At 45.3% G+C, this 15,866-nt stretch overlaps 1 protein-coding gene across 1 annotated transcript in view; it reads left to right on the forward strand.

Moving 5' to 3' along the window:
- PABPC1L (poly(A) binding protein cytoplasmic 1 like) overlaps positions 1–15,866 on the forward strand; it is a 25,166-nt gene continuing 9,300 nt past the window's right edge. The window contains exons 1-12 of the mRNA XM_081868211.1: positions 1–570; positions 1,775–1,968; positions 2,555–2,670; positions 4,110–4,249; positions 4,947–5,041; positions 5,890–6,027; positions 7,853–7,948; positions 11,017–11,280; positions 12,147–12,237; positions 12,972–13,100; positions 14,016–14,155; positions 15,568–15,661. Of these exons, the coding sequence (XP_081724337.1) occupies positions 378–570; positions 1,775–1,968; positions 2,555–2,670; positions 4,110–4,249; positions 4,947–5,041; positions 5,890–6,027; positions 7,853–7,948; positions 11,017–11,280; positions 12,147–12,237; positions 12,972–13,100; positions 14,016–14,155; positions 15,568–15,661 (1,690 nt within the window). The 5' untranslated portion in view covers positions 1–377. The remainder of the gene's footprint in view (positions 571–1,774; positions 1,969–2,554; positions 2,671–4,109; positions 4,250–4,946; positions 5,042–5,889; positions 6,028–7,852; positions 7,949–11,016; positions 11,281–12,146; positions 12,238–12,971; positions 13,101–14,015; positions 14,156–15,567; positions 15,662–15,866) is intronic.

Consider the following 15,866-nt stretch of genomic DNA (forward strand, 5'->3'; position numbering starts at 1 on the left):
ACAATATTATAGAAGCAAGGGGTGCAAGTCCCTCTGCATGAGCGGAATTCTGTTCTGCTAAGCATGAAACTTGTCGGGTGCAGCTTTGCATGTCAGTATATCTTGTATAAAATCTATGCAGACGTACTAATATACATTAGTAAATGCATGTGTTACTCCTATTTACATAGCATGGGCAGGGAGGGGAGGAACTTGGTGAAAATGACTCTGGATATAGTGGGTTTCATTTGCAGGCAACTTCAAGAGCTCAGTCAGAGGTTTACATGGAATCTACCCTATAGAGTCCTGCTGTTTTTGCATCTCTAAAGATCCCTGTTATGCTGCCTGGGAGTAACTAGGTTTTGCTTCACTTCCCAAGTTAAACTGCATGATTGACCATGAATGCTAGTGGCCCAGGATATCCGCTAGCCTCCCTCTATGTGGGCGACTTGCACCCGGATGTAACGGAAGCCATGTTGTATGAGAAATTCTCGCCTGCTGGACCAATTCTGTCCATCAGAGTTTGCCGAGATGTCTCCACACGCCGATCACTAGGTTATGCGTACATAAATTTTCAACAGCCTGCTGATGGTAAGTGAGTGAGAACTTCTTATATACTCTCAAATGTTGTATTTTGTTTGCATCAAGTATCTTTGCTTCATTCTTCAGCTGAAAAGACTCCCAGGGTAGATTACAGATCAATAAAAAGTAATACTGTGTTGCCTGGGGTCAGAGGCTATCTCAAAGGCAGGACATGAAAGGAAAAGGAACAGAGAAAGAAAAGGGAGGAAACTCTGGCGCTAGTTAATAAAGTTCTTATAATAGTGGAGAGGGAAATGGTTTGGTGCACAGGTGGGGAGCCTGCAACCCTCTGGATGTTGTTGGACTCCAACTCCCATCAGCCCTGGCCAGCATGGCCAGGGGTTGCTGGGAACTGTAGTTCACCATCATCTGGAGGTCCTCAGGTCCCCCACTGCTGGTCTGGAGAGAGAGGGGGATCCTAATGTTTCTGGTTTCAGCTGAGCCGATGTAGTGGCCCTGCTTCCCATCTCTCCCTCAGCTGCAGCCTGATAAACCCATGTTGTACGATGTGCCCATGACTACTAAGTCTTCCTTTGGAAAAAGGAAGCAAGTTTGGCCGGGCAAAAATGCAACTCAAGCTCTGCTTTCAAGCAGAGTTTGGGGCTCTGCATTATCATTTAGAGGATCTGAACATTTAGAAATTAGCTGGCAAGTAACCTTTTGTGTTCCAAATAATTTCTGGTAGCTGTAAGATAAGTGTTGAGCTAAACCAAAGTGAAAGGAAGCTTCAGCCTTGCCCTGTTCACTAGGCCACAGTGATTAAGATTAACCATTGCAAATGTCCCATAGGAGGAATAAAACATCTGTGGATTTATCTCCCATCGGCCCCAGCCAGTGGGGCTGGTGGTCAATGGGAGTTGTAGCACAACAATATCTGAAGGGTCGTATCTTCCCCAGTCCTGCATCTAATGGCCTTTACCACTTGATCCATGATGCAGCTATGGTCTTGTTTACAGATCATTGTCTTAGAAACCATGGCAAGTTATTTGTACCTACAGCTTCCAGTCATGTTTACCAGAAGCCAGAGCTTCTCTTCTTAACACCAATTTCTTAAGCCCCACTCCTGTTGAAAGACTTTGTGATCTTTCCTCTTGGTAGTAAAATGAATGTGCTCACACACAGGTGTTTGCAAGGTGAGAGACTGGACTTCTTTGCTTCCAGCTTTCGTTTTTTTGTTTCTGTGTAAACAAATGAGCTTTCCCTCCCCTGCTAGCTGAGCGGGCCTTGGATACCATGAATTTTGAAGTGATAAAAGGCCGACCCATTCGCATCATGTGGTCCCAACGGGACCCAGGACTCAGGAAATCAGGTGTTGGGAACATCTTCATCAAGAACCTGGACGATTCCATTGATAACAAAGCTTTGTATGATACATTCTCAGCCTTTGGAAATATCCTTTCTTGCAAGGTAGCTATGTCACTGTTGAAATAACATCACCTGATCTGCTTCTAGCATTCTAGTATATGTGTTGTCTATCATTCTTTTTATCCTGATCTATTCAATTTTTGACCAGTGGTTTCTAAGCACTCTGGCTTCACTTTTGTGTAATAACATTTGGTGGGTGGTAATTTAAAATTCAAAACAATATTGAGGTAGCCTCTAGGCAAAACACTTTGGGCAATTTCCCACCCCCTCTAGCATCACAATGGGGATAGTTCCTTGAATCTCAGAACTTCTCTGCTGGTCCAAAGAAACAGCACTTCAGTACTGAGGGAGACCTCATTGAATTAGACACCAACCCCATTCCGATTTTCTTCGAGTTCTTTTCTCTCTCTCTTTGAAACCAAAGTTTTTACTCATTGCTGATGGGCCCCATTGATTAGGGTTACACCAAAATGTGTCCGGGACTCAGGGTACACTGTTTAGGGGGGCTTTGTAACCATTGAGCAGATATATATGTAAACTGGGGAGAAATCAAGGGCCCATCTTTTTCATTTTCAGTTGTATGGCTTCCTTTTTTTCTCTTCCCTCATACCCTCCCATGCCTTAACAGGTTGTTTGTGATGAGAATGGATCCCGAGGTTATGGCTTTGTCCATTTTGAGACCCACGAGGCAGCAAACAGAGCAATTGACACGATGAATGGAATGCTCCTCAATGACCGTAAGGTGTAAGTGGAAGCTTGGGTTGGGAGCTAGGGTGCAGGTATGGGTGAAGTGGGTGACTGCGAGATCAAATGTTGTTGACTCTCTTAATATGTTAGATGCAGATTAGAAAAGATCCTTATTGCGAGTTTTTTAAACACTCTTTAAGAGAAGCATTAAGGGACGTGGGTGGCGCTGTGGGTTAAACCACACAGCCTAGGCCTTGACGATCAGAAGGTCGGCGGTTCAAATCCCTGTGACGGGGTGAGCTCCCATTGCTCGGTCCCTGCTCCTGCCAACCTAGCAGTTCGAGAGCACGTCAAAGTGCAAGTAGATAAATAGGTACCGCTCCGGTGGGAAGGAAAATGGTGTTTCTGTGCGCTGCCAGCGGCTTAAGTCATGCTGGCCACATGACCCGGAAGCTGTACGCTGGCTCCCTCGGCCAATAAAGTGAGATGAGCGCCACAACCCCAGTCACGACTGGACCTAATGGTCAGGGGTCCCTTTACCTTTACTTTAAGAGAAGCATTGCACACATAAATAAATAACAGAGCCCCTCTTATGCAGAAAACAATTTAGAATAAGGGTATAAGCACAAAGGAAAACCAAGGTTAGTAAAAGGTGCAACAAATTTCCTATGAAACATGTATCAAATGATAGAATAACAAATATATTTGTAAGTAAATGCAAGTATCCAATATTTTAGGGCAAGTTTAGCATGCAATACAGTCCATAAGGTCACTAATTTGTTTCCCCTGTGAGTACAGAAAATGTGCATTTCCAACAGCAATACAGTTGGTTCGAAAAGCAACGGCTCATCCAGACTTCCGCTTGTCCCATCGCTTCTGCTCCCAGGAAAACCCGCTCTTTCACATTGAATTGGAACATGTGTCAACTGGGTTTTCCTTGGATAGATGTTTGCTCCAATTCAGCACTAAAGAGCTGGTTTTCCTGGGGCAAGTTGTGGGGCAGACAGAAAACCACTCAGACCTGTATTTGGAAAGGACACGTAGGAAACCACTTGGAACCATGCTTTCTAGGCATGGGACGAGCGAAGGGAGCCCTCACTGTTTCATGTGCTCTATAAATCCTTTGTCTAGAAGATGCCTTGCCAACTCTACACTGCCTTAAGAAGAGCTGTGGTTACAGCTGAAATCCACCCTGCGAGGTTGATGCAAAATACAGGCATGAGCAACGTTATCACTGCTCCAGCATCAGGCTCTCCTAGCTTAAAGGTCTCTAGAGCTGCACCAAACAGAGATAATCCTGCCTCTCTCCTCATGACGGCGTCTCCTGAGCACTGACAAGGCAAAACTGGGCACTTGTGGCTTTATTAGAGCATGGTGATCGATAAAGCTGTCTCAGTTCTTGCCTACTTAATATAGCTTGGGAGGTTTCCCTGACCTCGTTGCATGGCACACACAATGCATTTTAAAAAGTGGCTTCACCGTTCGCCCGTTTACAGGTTTGTTGGCCATTTTAAATCTCGACGAGAGCGGGAAGCAGAATATGGCGCCAAGGCAATGGAATTCACCAATGTCTACATCAAGAACTTTGGGGATGACATGCATGATGAGCGACTACAGGAAATATTCTCAAAATTTGGTAAATGCGGCACCTTGAAGTATAGTGATTGGCAGGGAAGTTTCAGCCTGTGTGACTCAGAGATAGGGCTGCCACACTATTTTGGGTGAACAACACCCCTGTTTCCTGAGCCTGGTGTCATATACGATGCAAAGTGCACCTTTTGCAAATCTGCTCCAGAAGATCAGGGGAATGCTTTGAACGGGGTTGTGCAAGCAGGGGAGAGGAGAGGAGAGGAGAGGAGAGGGAGAGGGAGAGGGAGAGGGAGAGGGAGAGGGAGAGGGAGAGGGAGAGGGAGAGGGAGAGGGAGAGGGAGAGGGAGAGGGAGAGAATGTTCTGTTGCACAAGGAAAAATCCTTGCCCTGATGGAACGTTCGCCTTTATGTCGGATTCTACCCATACATAAGAAGAGATTGCGGGTTAGATCCATTTTTTTGTGAGTGGACGTCTCCTACATTTCCTGCATCCTCCCAAATCTGCTCCCAAGAATCCCTCAACCCCCCAGGACAGATTTTGGAGGCATGGATGAGGGGGAATCCATTCCGTCAACTGGATCTCTTCTGCTGGCAGACAGGCAAAACTGTTCTGTTGCGCTGGTGGACAGGCACCACTGGAATTCACCCAATAGCTCCAAGTGCATGGCACCAATGTAAGTCTATTGTAACTTGTGGCTCCAGCAATGTCACACTATCTTATAGTTTCTTGTTCTACTTTCCAGGAAAGACGTTGAGTGTCAAGGTGATGATGGATAATGCAGGCCATTCGAAAGGGTTTGGGTTTGTCAACTTTGAGAAGCATGAAGATGCTCAAAAGGCAAGATGGTCTTTGATCTATTTGTCTGTGCCCAAAGCTTGCTTGCTCCTGTTCCAGGGAATGTAGCTGTTGAGATGGAGCTGAAGACTTGTTGGTGGGAGAAAGACCTGACTTGGATGTGTGTGCACCTAAAGGAGTTAATGGGCTTTCTCCACCAGGGACCTCCCTGTTTTGTGTGGGAAGTCCCAGAGCTAAAGCAACCCCAACAGATGGCTGCATATAGCTTCTGCTTCTCTCTCACAAGGGAGAGTCTATCCAGTTGCTTTGATCATTGGATCCATTGCCAAAATGATTTTACCAGCAGGAACTGCCTCCTAATATCCGAGTGAGATGCAGCCGCTGGTGCAGCAGAGGAAATGAAATCTTGTCACATTCACATCATACATTTAAAGGCTTTCCCACAAATAATAATGGGAACTGTGATTTGTTAAGGGTGCTGGGAATTGTAGCTCTATGATGGATAAACTATAGTTTCCAAGATTCTTTGGGGAAGCCATACCTGTGAAAGTGGTGTAATTGTGCTTTAAATATATGGTGGGGACTGCTGAATCTGTCCTCTTTTGGGTGACAGCTCTTCCGGTATTTGATGAGTGCAAATGAATCTCTCATGTTCGCTATGAATGCATGATGGCTACAGAACCAACTAAATTGCTCTTGGTGGGGGGTAGGGGTATTTCATTGCTTCGGATAGCTCAGAAGCGAAGGCTTTGCAAAGTTAATTACAAAATTAAAACAGAGCAAAGGGCATCTTTCTGCAAGACGGATGTGTGGTCCATTGAGGGGTGGAGTTAGTCGTGGGACTTCTTCCTATGCACAACCCTCTATGTTAACACCTGGTCTCCTGGCAGGCTGTTGAAGACATGAATGGGACGGAGATCAATGGGCGAATGGTGTATGTTGGCCGAGCTCAGAAGAGGATGGAACGTCAGAGTGAACTGAAGCGCAAATTTGAGCAGATCAAGCAGGAGAGAGTAAACAGATACCAGGTAATGCTAAGTGACAACAAGGTCATCAGGTGTGGCAAGGTACACTTTTTTAAAAAAGCAACACACCTGCTGACTTTCGAAATCTCAAATGCTGCGGTTGCTCTCCAATATAAATATTTATTTATTTGTTTGCAGGCATCGTTTCTATTACTGCTAATAATAACTTTATTACCCACCGTTCACCAGCAGAAGGATTACAGCAATTTAAATTCCAGTACCCAAAACAGTGGAAACAAATTTCAGCCTGTAATTGTATGTCCCCCTTGGTCTACAATAAAATAATGTAAGGGTAAACTAGGAAAGATCCCAAACTCAGTAAACTAAAAGCAGTAAAACAATTTCCAGGATGGAGCCATTATTATTCTGTAAAGTAACTGGGCCATGTAGAGGAAATCCACATTTCTCAGTCCTGCTTCACTGAGAGCTAGTGAAGGAAAAGCAGCTTACCAGGTCAGGTCATTTGTTAGGCCATTTCATATCTATTCTTGACTGGCAATGGTTCTCTACGGTTTCAAGGGTCTCAGGCTTTTGCCGTCGCCTGCTACTCCCTGATTCCTCTAATGACAGATGCCAGGAATTGATCCTGAAGGCTCCTTCACGGGAAGCATGTGCTGTGTTGATGAGCTGTGGTCCCTTCTTGAGGCACAGGTCACCTGCAATGACAGCACATGGTAATGGTTCCTGTTTGTGGCAAGGGATGAAATTCGTTGGGTTTTATCTTGATGCCTTTTTTAAAAAAAGATTCAATGAAAATAAGGCTGGTTTGCTTATCCCTTGAGGTAAAAGCTTTGAAGGGTGCCTCCATACAATCTCTATATTGTTTGTAGGATTCAAGCACATACAGTGATACCTCGGGTTACATACGCTTCAGGTTACAGACTCCACTAACCCAGAAATAGTACCTCGGGTTAAGAACTTTGCTCCAGGATGAGAACAGAAATTGTGCTCAGGCAGCGCGGCGGCGGCAGCAGGAGGCCTCATTAGCTAAAGTGGTGCTTCAGGTTAAGAACAGTTTCAGGTTAAGAACGGACCTCCAGAACGAATTAAGTACTTAACCCAAGGTACCACTGTAATGGGAATTTAGGATTGTGCAATTAAAGCAGATTAAAGGGCTCTGTCGCCTGAGCACAGCAAATTCGGATGACGTTCATTGAGAGAAAGCGCAATAACGTTATAAAGCACTACGCAGGTGATGGGTAGTAACAATTTAGCACTATTCCCTCTTACAGGAATCTGATCTTTACATAAGCTGTAGTGTATGTTGTATTGAGGTGTTGGAAGTGTTAGAAACTGAGATATGAAAGCTAGGAGCTAAATGGCACCTTAAACCTAGGTTATGGGTGCAACAACGGAATGTCTGGGCACGCTTTTTAATAACAAGAATACAAAGCTGAAAATGAACTGCAGCTAAAATATTATGTCCATTTTTCACATGGTATAGTCCTTCCCCTGCCCACCCCCCTAATATTCTTAAGAGGGTCTCTTTTCCAGTCTTCAGAGAGTAGCTGGAAGTGGGGAGGCAGAAAAAAGTCCTCCTTTCCTCCCACTCTGCAGTTTTAATCTGAAATCTTAGGTGCAGTACAGCGCCCAGAGCTCAGAAACTGCTCGCGCTAATGAAATTCCATGTCGCAAAATGCACCCAGAACAATGGGAGTTTTGAATGCTGGGTGTTGGTTTGGATGGCATTTGGTTCCCTTCCAGCCTTATGATTGAGTGTTGGAAACATTTTTTTGTGTGCATATTTTAAAATGGAAAGCTGCGGCATAAATGTTACTTTAAAAATATTATGAACACATGGGAAAGTGTCTGTGCTCTTTGCTCCTAGGGTGTGAACTTGTATGTAAAGAATCTGGATGATGGGATTGATGATGAACGGCTGAGGAACGAATTTTCTCCTTATGGAACTATCACTAGTGCCAAGGTAAGATCTCGGTGGGTATTCAATGTTGATCTATGTTGAACGTTCCGTCCGCTCAAGCATGTCAGCTTCTCAGATGGAACAACCCCCCCCAATGTTTTAGGGCGTTCTCCCTGCCCCAAGCCAATTTCAGGGGGCACAGGGGAAAGGGAAAAGCCCCACTGCACAAGTGGAAGACCTTGTGCAAGTCTGTCACTGATGGGACTCATTAGGTGAATCCTGCCCCTTATGTTTGTAACCAAATATCTTTTGTCTGTGAAACTTTCATTCAGACCATTGGCAAGGACTCATGTGATTGATTGCTCCTTCCATATTCCTCCTTAAAAAAATCAAAACACAAAAACACTAGGCTGTTGATGTTTTTTAACATGCAGGGATTTGGGGGGTGGGGATATGGAAGGAGAAATTGCATGAGCCTTCCACCTACAGTCTGAAAACAAGGCAGTCCAGAAAGCAGTCCAGTTTTTGACTTCCGGAGGCGGCGCAAAACGGCAATGGCGGTCCTCTTTACTTTGTGAAGAGGGGCTCCGCGAAAAAGGGTCGTCCGCTGCGGCAAAGCGGAGACCCATCAAGAAAAACCACAGGCAGAGCGAGCCTGTGGCCGTGGGACTCGGCGGGCGCCAAAAGCCCCCCCAGAAACGAAGAAGGAACCTCGTAAGGGGCTCCGGAACGTGAAAGGGGGAGCGGCGCTGTGAGTTCATCGCTCTTTTCATGGAAGCAAAGCCGCGCTGCTGCTGCCGATGAGCGCTGACCTTTCTTCTTGAAAACATCGAAATTGACAGCTACATACCCGTGAGTAAGGGGTACTAAATTCTGGACTAAATTTGTGGATTTTGGCTGAAAACGGGAGGCGAGTAACAGGAAGTCCGTCTTCCGATCCTGCTAACTAGATCAAAGCAAGGGCTCTGAAGAGTGCTGTAGCGTTCAAAAAAGATCGTAAAAGCAGAACAAAGGTGCATTGACAGACTTTATTCTTAGAAGACAAAAGGGAAATCTTTGTTAAACCTGTGGATTCTATTTTCGAAACTTTCTTCCTATCTTTGAGCTATACGGAGTTAAAAGGGACAACCTAGTCGTCGGGCTGTCAGAGCGTAATAGAGAACTGTCAAACTGCTGATACTGTTGCTGAAGTTTAAACTGTTACATAGACTGAGATACTAACGCTTAAACATTGTTGCTGGGACCATTCTTGACACCTTGTGGCCTTTATCCAAGAAATAGAAAGCCTTGGGAACCTTCTTTTTGTACTCCGGAATTACAAAGACTTAATACGGGGAATATAGGAACTTCAATGGCAGAAAAGAGTTTTCTCCTTCTTTGAAACTCTGAAATACTCCCCCTAGAGGATTGTGGAGACACAGAGGCCTGGGAACTGTATTTTATTGAGACTTTGTGGTTTAATTGTTTATATTTTGGACTTGTCTCTCTCATGGAATAAAAGACAATCTGACCTTGAACTGAGGCAGGTGTGGAATGAGCGGCTCAGGGAAAATAAGAGCAGCCAAAGCTAAAGAAAAAGAAAAAGAAAAGAAATCTGTGCAACTTGTTCAAACAACTTTAACTCATCAACGTAGATCATCTGTCCCAACTGTGCTAACAGCACAGGAGGTGGAAGTTGAGCAGCCTGCTACAGAAGACATGGCAACTGGAGGATCTGAAACAGTCCTGAAACAAATTTTGGAGCAACTGGCAATTTTAAACCAAAAGGTGGACAACCAATCATCAAAAATTGACCAAGCTACATCCTCTATTAGTAAATTATCTGACCAGGTTTCCCAGCATACTCAGGCAATTGAGAACCTGCAAGGAGCTACGGCTGAAAATTATAAATTAGCTGTGGAAGCCAATCAAAAAGCAGAGCAGGCAAACAAAAAAGTTGATGAGATTAAGGGGGAAGTAAGGCCTCTGAAAAGACAGGTAGGGGAACAACAAGCCTACCTGTCACTGGTTGAATTGAAAAGTAAGGAAAATAATCTCAGGTTAAGGGCCATCCCAGAATTGGAGGTAGGTAACTTAGAGGGATTTCTGACACTTCTATTTTCCAAATTCTGGGGAATTGAGGAAGACAAAGATTTCAAAATCATGACGGCCTTTAGACTGGGAAGATCGGTAAAGAAAGATAAGGCCAGAGACTGTTTGGTTATTCTGAGATCAAGAGAGGAAAGAGATAAGATATTAGGCCTACATTTTAAAAAATCTTTGGAGATAGAAGGTAAAAAGGCTGAAATCTACAGAGATATACCCAAACATCTATTGGACCTTAGGACCACATATACAGACCTGACCAAATTGTTAAGAAGGAAGGCAGCCAAGGCAGTGAGGCGTGGCTGTGGGCATAGCTGTCAACCTTCCCTTTTTTTGTGGGAAATTCCCTTATTCCAGCGCCGTTTCCCGCTGCTATCCCGGATTGTTAGATATCCCATAGACTTTCCCCGGGACAGGTGAGGCTGCTGATCCCTTATTTTTAAATCTGAAAGTTGACAGCTATGGCTGTGGGACTGCTGACAGAGTTATTAGGAACTCTGCAAGCCCCCAGTCTGGGAGGTGTAGAGGCCACTGTGTGCGAAATCCAACTAAATAGATCCACCAGCACATTGATGTTTGGCTGTCCAGAGGTACCTCTCCACCCTTTCTTCTCCCTAAGTCTATTTCTGGGCATGGGGATCCCCAAACTCTCTACAGTAGATTTGGTACAGATGCATCTACAAGCCTATTTAGATGGGGACCATCCATGAAGTTTTGAAATTATCAATCAACAGTGCATTTAGTTATGATGGTTTGCTTGAAGGTGTGTGCCACCATGTCTCCCCTGCTGCTATGTCAGGGTACAATGAATGTTTATTGTAATAATGTCTCAGTGCCTCCCCATTTAGTGAAAACAAGGACTTTGACTTGACCTTTGTTCCTATTGAGTTTGGTGGGACTCAAGAGCAGTTCACCCCAATGAGTATATTTGTGTGTGTTAGGAAAAGTTGCCAATTATTTCGCTCATCTCGATGTCCGTGTCTCTCTGCCTGTGCTCTTCAGACTGCCATTTGCCATCCACTCAGTGTTTTAATTTTCAATTTTAGGTGATGACAGAGGGTGGACACAGCAAAGGTTTTGGGTTTGTATGTTTTTCATCCCCAGAAGAGGCCACAAAGGCTGTGACTGAAATGAACGGGAGGATTGTCAGTGCCAAGCCTTTGTATGTGGCCCTTGCTCAAAGGAAAGAGGAGAGGAAAGCTATTCTCACCAACCAATACATGCAGAGACTAGCTACCATGAGGGCCTTGCCTGGTCCAATCCTCTGCTCCTTCCCTCCGACAGGTTATTTCCTGCCCTCCCTTCCACAGGTAAGGTTTGTAAAGAGGCTGCTATTACAGCTTACTTCTATGAAACCCATTGACTAGCACCAATGGCAGACAAGATGCTATTGCACTGCAACTTAATGCACTTTGCAAATCCATTGCATTCCAATCTAACCGCCATATTGGGAGATGACAGGATGCATGTATAAAAATGTTTTCACAGATCAAACACCATAAGAACTTTTTATATCTCTGCCTACATCACCACAAAAAAATAAATAAATCTTGCAATAGAGTCCACCCATTCAGCTGTGAGTTGTTCAAGCCAAAGCGGTCCTGGCTTTCCCCATAGAATCCTGGGAGCTGCAGTTTCTTAAGGATGTGTAGAGTTGTTAAAAGAGCCTTATTCCCAGAGCTACAATTCCCAGAGTGGCTTAGCAACCAATCACTCTTCATGGGGAATTCTGCAGGTCCCAGAATCCTTAGGGGGAAATGATGTGCAAAGGAGAAACAGGGTCTGTACCTCAAGTTTCCTTTGGGTGGCCTGGAGGAAAGGTCAACCTGGAAGACCTTGTAGGTTTCAGCCCAGCAAAGTCTGAGCCTTCTTTCTTCTCAGATGTACATTCAAGAGGTGTTTTCCTTGTCATTTCCTCCCTCAGGCATTGAAGCAGAACATGAGCCTGAGGCTTCCTGTGAGTTTATTACATATAGTGCCAAACTATGGTTTAGTGTTATTGTAGCTGTTCTCCTAATCTGCCTCAAGGTGATGGTTCCTGTAAAACTACACAAAAAGAACTGCCACATATCTTTTCAAATTCCAGGCTTGGTGCTTTCAGTAGTCCAAGCTGCCCCAGGGCTGATGTGAGGACAGTAATGTATCTTCTTTCTTTGTTTTGTGGTCTTTTTTCTAGCCTCAAACCAGAAATACTTTCTACAGTCCTAGCCCTGTTGCCCAAGTCCGCCCTGTCTCCCGTTGGAATATGCAGCCCTCCAGGCCTCCCTGTGAGTTTGCTTGTGTGTTTTTTTTCAAAAAGGACGTGGTCCTCTGCAGAGCATGTGGGTGAAGGTTGCACTTGGTATGGAACTCCTACCATGCTATTGATTGGTGTTGGGACCTCAGTATTTTTGTGAAGCCAGCATGCAAATTCAGTAGAGCACAGGGTTGGGGACCTGATGATGCTGGACTCCAGCTCATGGTCAGGGATCATGAAAGTTGGAGTCCAACAATAGGTCGCAGGTCCCCATCTCTGGGTTAGAGGAATGTGCGGAGGTCTTAGTTCTCATTACTGAAAGCAGACCCACAGACGAAGCAGAACTCTCTGCTAAGACACTAGGGGTGGTGTTCAGTTAAGTTCTGGTCAGAATAGACCCATTAGAATTAATGCACCTAACTTAGCCATGTTCACTAATTTATTTATTTAGTTATATTATTTATTTTTTAAAAATATTTCAGGTTTATACATTTTACTAATTTTACAATCATTTTAACATTTCAAAACTTGACTTCCTTCCCCTTCTTTCTGCGGTTCTTTAAATTTATTTTTAATATCTTCTGCGTATCCAAATTAACTTAAATTTGCTCATTTATTCAACAAACCATTTCCATTTTTAATAAAAAGTTGGTTACCTTGATTTCTTATTCTTCCATGTTCACTAATTTATGTGGATAAAACGTCTCTGAATGCCCCTTGCTTCTTATGCCTCCAAATTCTGATGAAAGTATTCAATGTTTTTAGCATCCTATCACCCAGCCAGCCCGGTCCTGAGGACTACTGCACCTCCCAGGCGCCCGCTGTCCAACATCAGCACCATGAGACAAGCGTCCACTCAGGCTCCCAGGGTATCTCCCAATGCCCAGAGAGTGGGTAAGTTAGGAAATGCGGATGGTTCATCATCAAACGGAATGGTGCGTGCCTATGTGCTTAGATGCAGGTGGCAATTATTTTATGCATAATCCAGTTTGGGGGAACCTGTCACAGTGTAGCATTACCAGGAAATGGAACCTGTGGCAGGGTGATGGCAATAAGGGTAGGCTGAGTGGGAGCCATTCAGTTCTATGGGCTCCCATAGCAATTGAGAGATTAGGTACACAAGTTGCTCTTACCATGCCTCCTCCAGACCTTGGTCCTGAGGTCCAGCACTGAGGGCCTTCTGGCGGTTCCCTCACTACGAGAAGCCAAGTTACAGGGAACAATGCAGAGGGCCTTCTCGGTAGTGGCGCCCTCCCTGTGGAACGCCTTCCCACCAGATGTCAAAGAGATCAACAACTACCAGACTTTTAGAAGACATCTGAAGGCAGCCCTGTTTAGGGAAGCTTTTAATGTTTGATATATTACAGTATTTTAATGTTTTTTTGGAAGTCGCCCAGAGTGGCTGGGGAAACCCAGCCAGATGGGCGGGGTATAAATAATAATAAATAATAATAATAATAATAATAAAAGGATTATCAGGAGCTGGTGTGGGGTTTAGCCTTTGCTTCAATGCCATCTGTGGGTTCATCCTTTTGCTTGCTTTGTATACATGAAAGGAGTGTTTTATTACAATTGGACCACCCAATTGTGCTGACGTTGCAGTGGAGATTTTGAGAGGACTTCTCAAATTTATTTGTTGCAGGCTGTGGTTGCAGCTGAGAACTGCCATCTTCCTCTCCCCACCTTCTGCACCATTTTGGGAAGCCTGCTTTTAAAAAGGCTTCTGCAAAGGTTGCATGGCATTAACGATGGGATACGTCATCTCTTCTCTCTCTGTACCCTTCCAAATTGTTCCTGTTCTCATTTCAGCCAACATAGGAACCCAGACTATCAGCACTCGGGCGTCCTCCTCAACAGCCCTACCACGTGGCGTTTCCCAGTACAAGTACTCTTCAGCCGTGAGGAATGCCCAGCCACTGGGCACCATGGCACCTCTGCCAGTGCACCAGGTAACTCGCTTTCAGTTGTGGAACAAAGGATATTGTATAGACCATGTTTTCCTCCCTCCACTCCTTAATGTGGAAGATTTTTCTGATCATGCCATTAACATAGGCTGTGTACACACCATACATTTAAAGCTCCGCACCCCCCCCCCCCGCAAAAATCCTGGGAACTGTAGAATAAGGGTGCTGGGAATTATAGTTCTGTAAAGGGATAAACTGCAGTTCCCTGGATTCTCTGTGTGTGTGTCATGTGTTTTTTTAAGTGTGCTTTCAATGTATGTTGTGCACACAGCCTTTAGAGTTTGGGCTTGTAGCGTGTTCTAGTTTTTGGCGTTTAATTGGTCTGGATTAAAGTAAAGGTAAAGGGACCCCTGACCATTAGGTCCAGTCATGACCGACTCTGGGGTTGCGGCGCTCATCTCGCTTTATTGGCCGAGGGAGCCGGTGTACAGCTTCCAGGTCATGTGGCCAGCATGACTAAGCCACTTCTGGCGAACCAGAGCAGCGCACGGAAACGCCATTTACCTTCCCGCCAGAGCGGTACCTATTTATCTACTTGCACTTTGACGTGCTTTCAAACTGCTAGTTTGGCAGGAGCAGGGACCGAGCAACGGGAGCTCACCCCATCACGGGGATTCGAACTGCCGACCTTCTGATCAGCAAGTCCTAGGCTCTGTGGTTTAACCCACAGCGCCACCTGCATCCCTCCTAGGTCTGGATTAGTGGTTCCCAAAGTGGAACAGACCAACCAAAGATCACACAGGTCCCCGTCTTTGATTTAGAGGAATGTGTGGTGGCCTAAGTCCGTGGGTCTACTTTCAGTAAAAAGAACTAAGCAGAACTCTCTGCTAAGACACTTTGGGGGTGGGTTCAATTCAGTTCTGCTCACAGTAGACGCATTGGAATTAATGGACCTAACTTAGTCACGTGCGTTAATTTCAGTGGGTAAAATTTAGCTGAACGCCACCCTCTTCTCATTTCTCCAGCTTCTCCTGATGAAAGTGTTCCTTGGGGGGTGAGGTCCAATCACTGTAGGGTTGCAGCGCCTGCTGTGGCTATAGAGACTGATGTGGGAGAGACATGTTTTGTTGCAGCTGGGGCAGATGAAGGCATCCGCCTGTGCTGCAGCTGATGCACTGTGGTGTTTCTTCTCTCTGAGCTCCTCCCAGTGGTCATTCCTCCTCTGGTCACAGCTGTGGATACGTGACCTGTCTCCAGACACTGTTGACCAGCAGTTAGGGAAGATGGGAGTTGCAGCCCCAAGAGCAGCTGGTTCCTCTTCCCTACTTTAGGGAGCTTCAGATGGTGCAGGAAGAGGAGTTGCTGCCATCAGAATCCGCCTCCCCCTCCAGAGTGTCATTCAGGAACTCACACGAGGACCATGCTATTATTGCTGTCTTCTGTTTATTGGCCTGCAGGTTGTAGAACCGGCTGTTCGTATCCATGGACAGGAGCCCCTCACAGCATCCATGTTGGCTGCAGCCCCTCCTCAGGAGCAGAAGCAAATGCTTGGTGAGTTGTGGTGCATCGTCCTCCTCCATCGGCAGCTTGCCCTTCTCAGCTTGCTATGTCTCTAGGCAAGAGTTTTAACCTTAAACTTAAAGGTGCCGCTCTGCAGCTTGGAAACTGTTTTTGGCTTCCCCCGAATATGCAGGATCCGGCCGTAGTTATTCAGTGCTGCTGGCAATGCATTCTGCTCAGCTGGTAGAGCATGAGA

Source organism: Podarcis erhardii (genome assembly GCF_964252035.2).
Source record: "Podarcis erhardii genome assembly, chromosome: 6".
Lineage (NCBI taxonomy): Eukaryota > Metazoa > Chordata > Lepidosauria > Squamata > Lacertidae > Podarcis > Podarcis erhardii.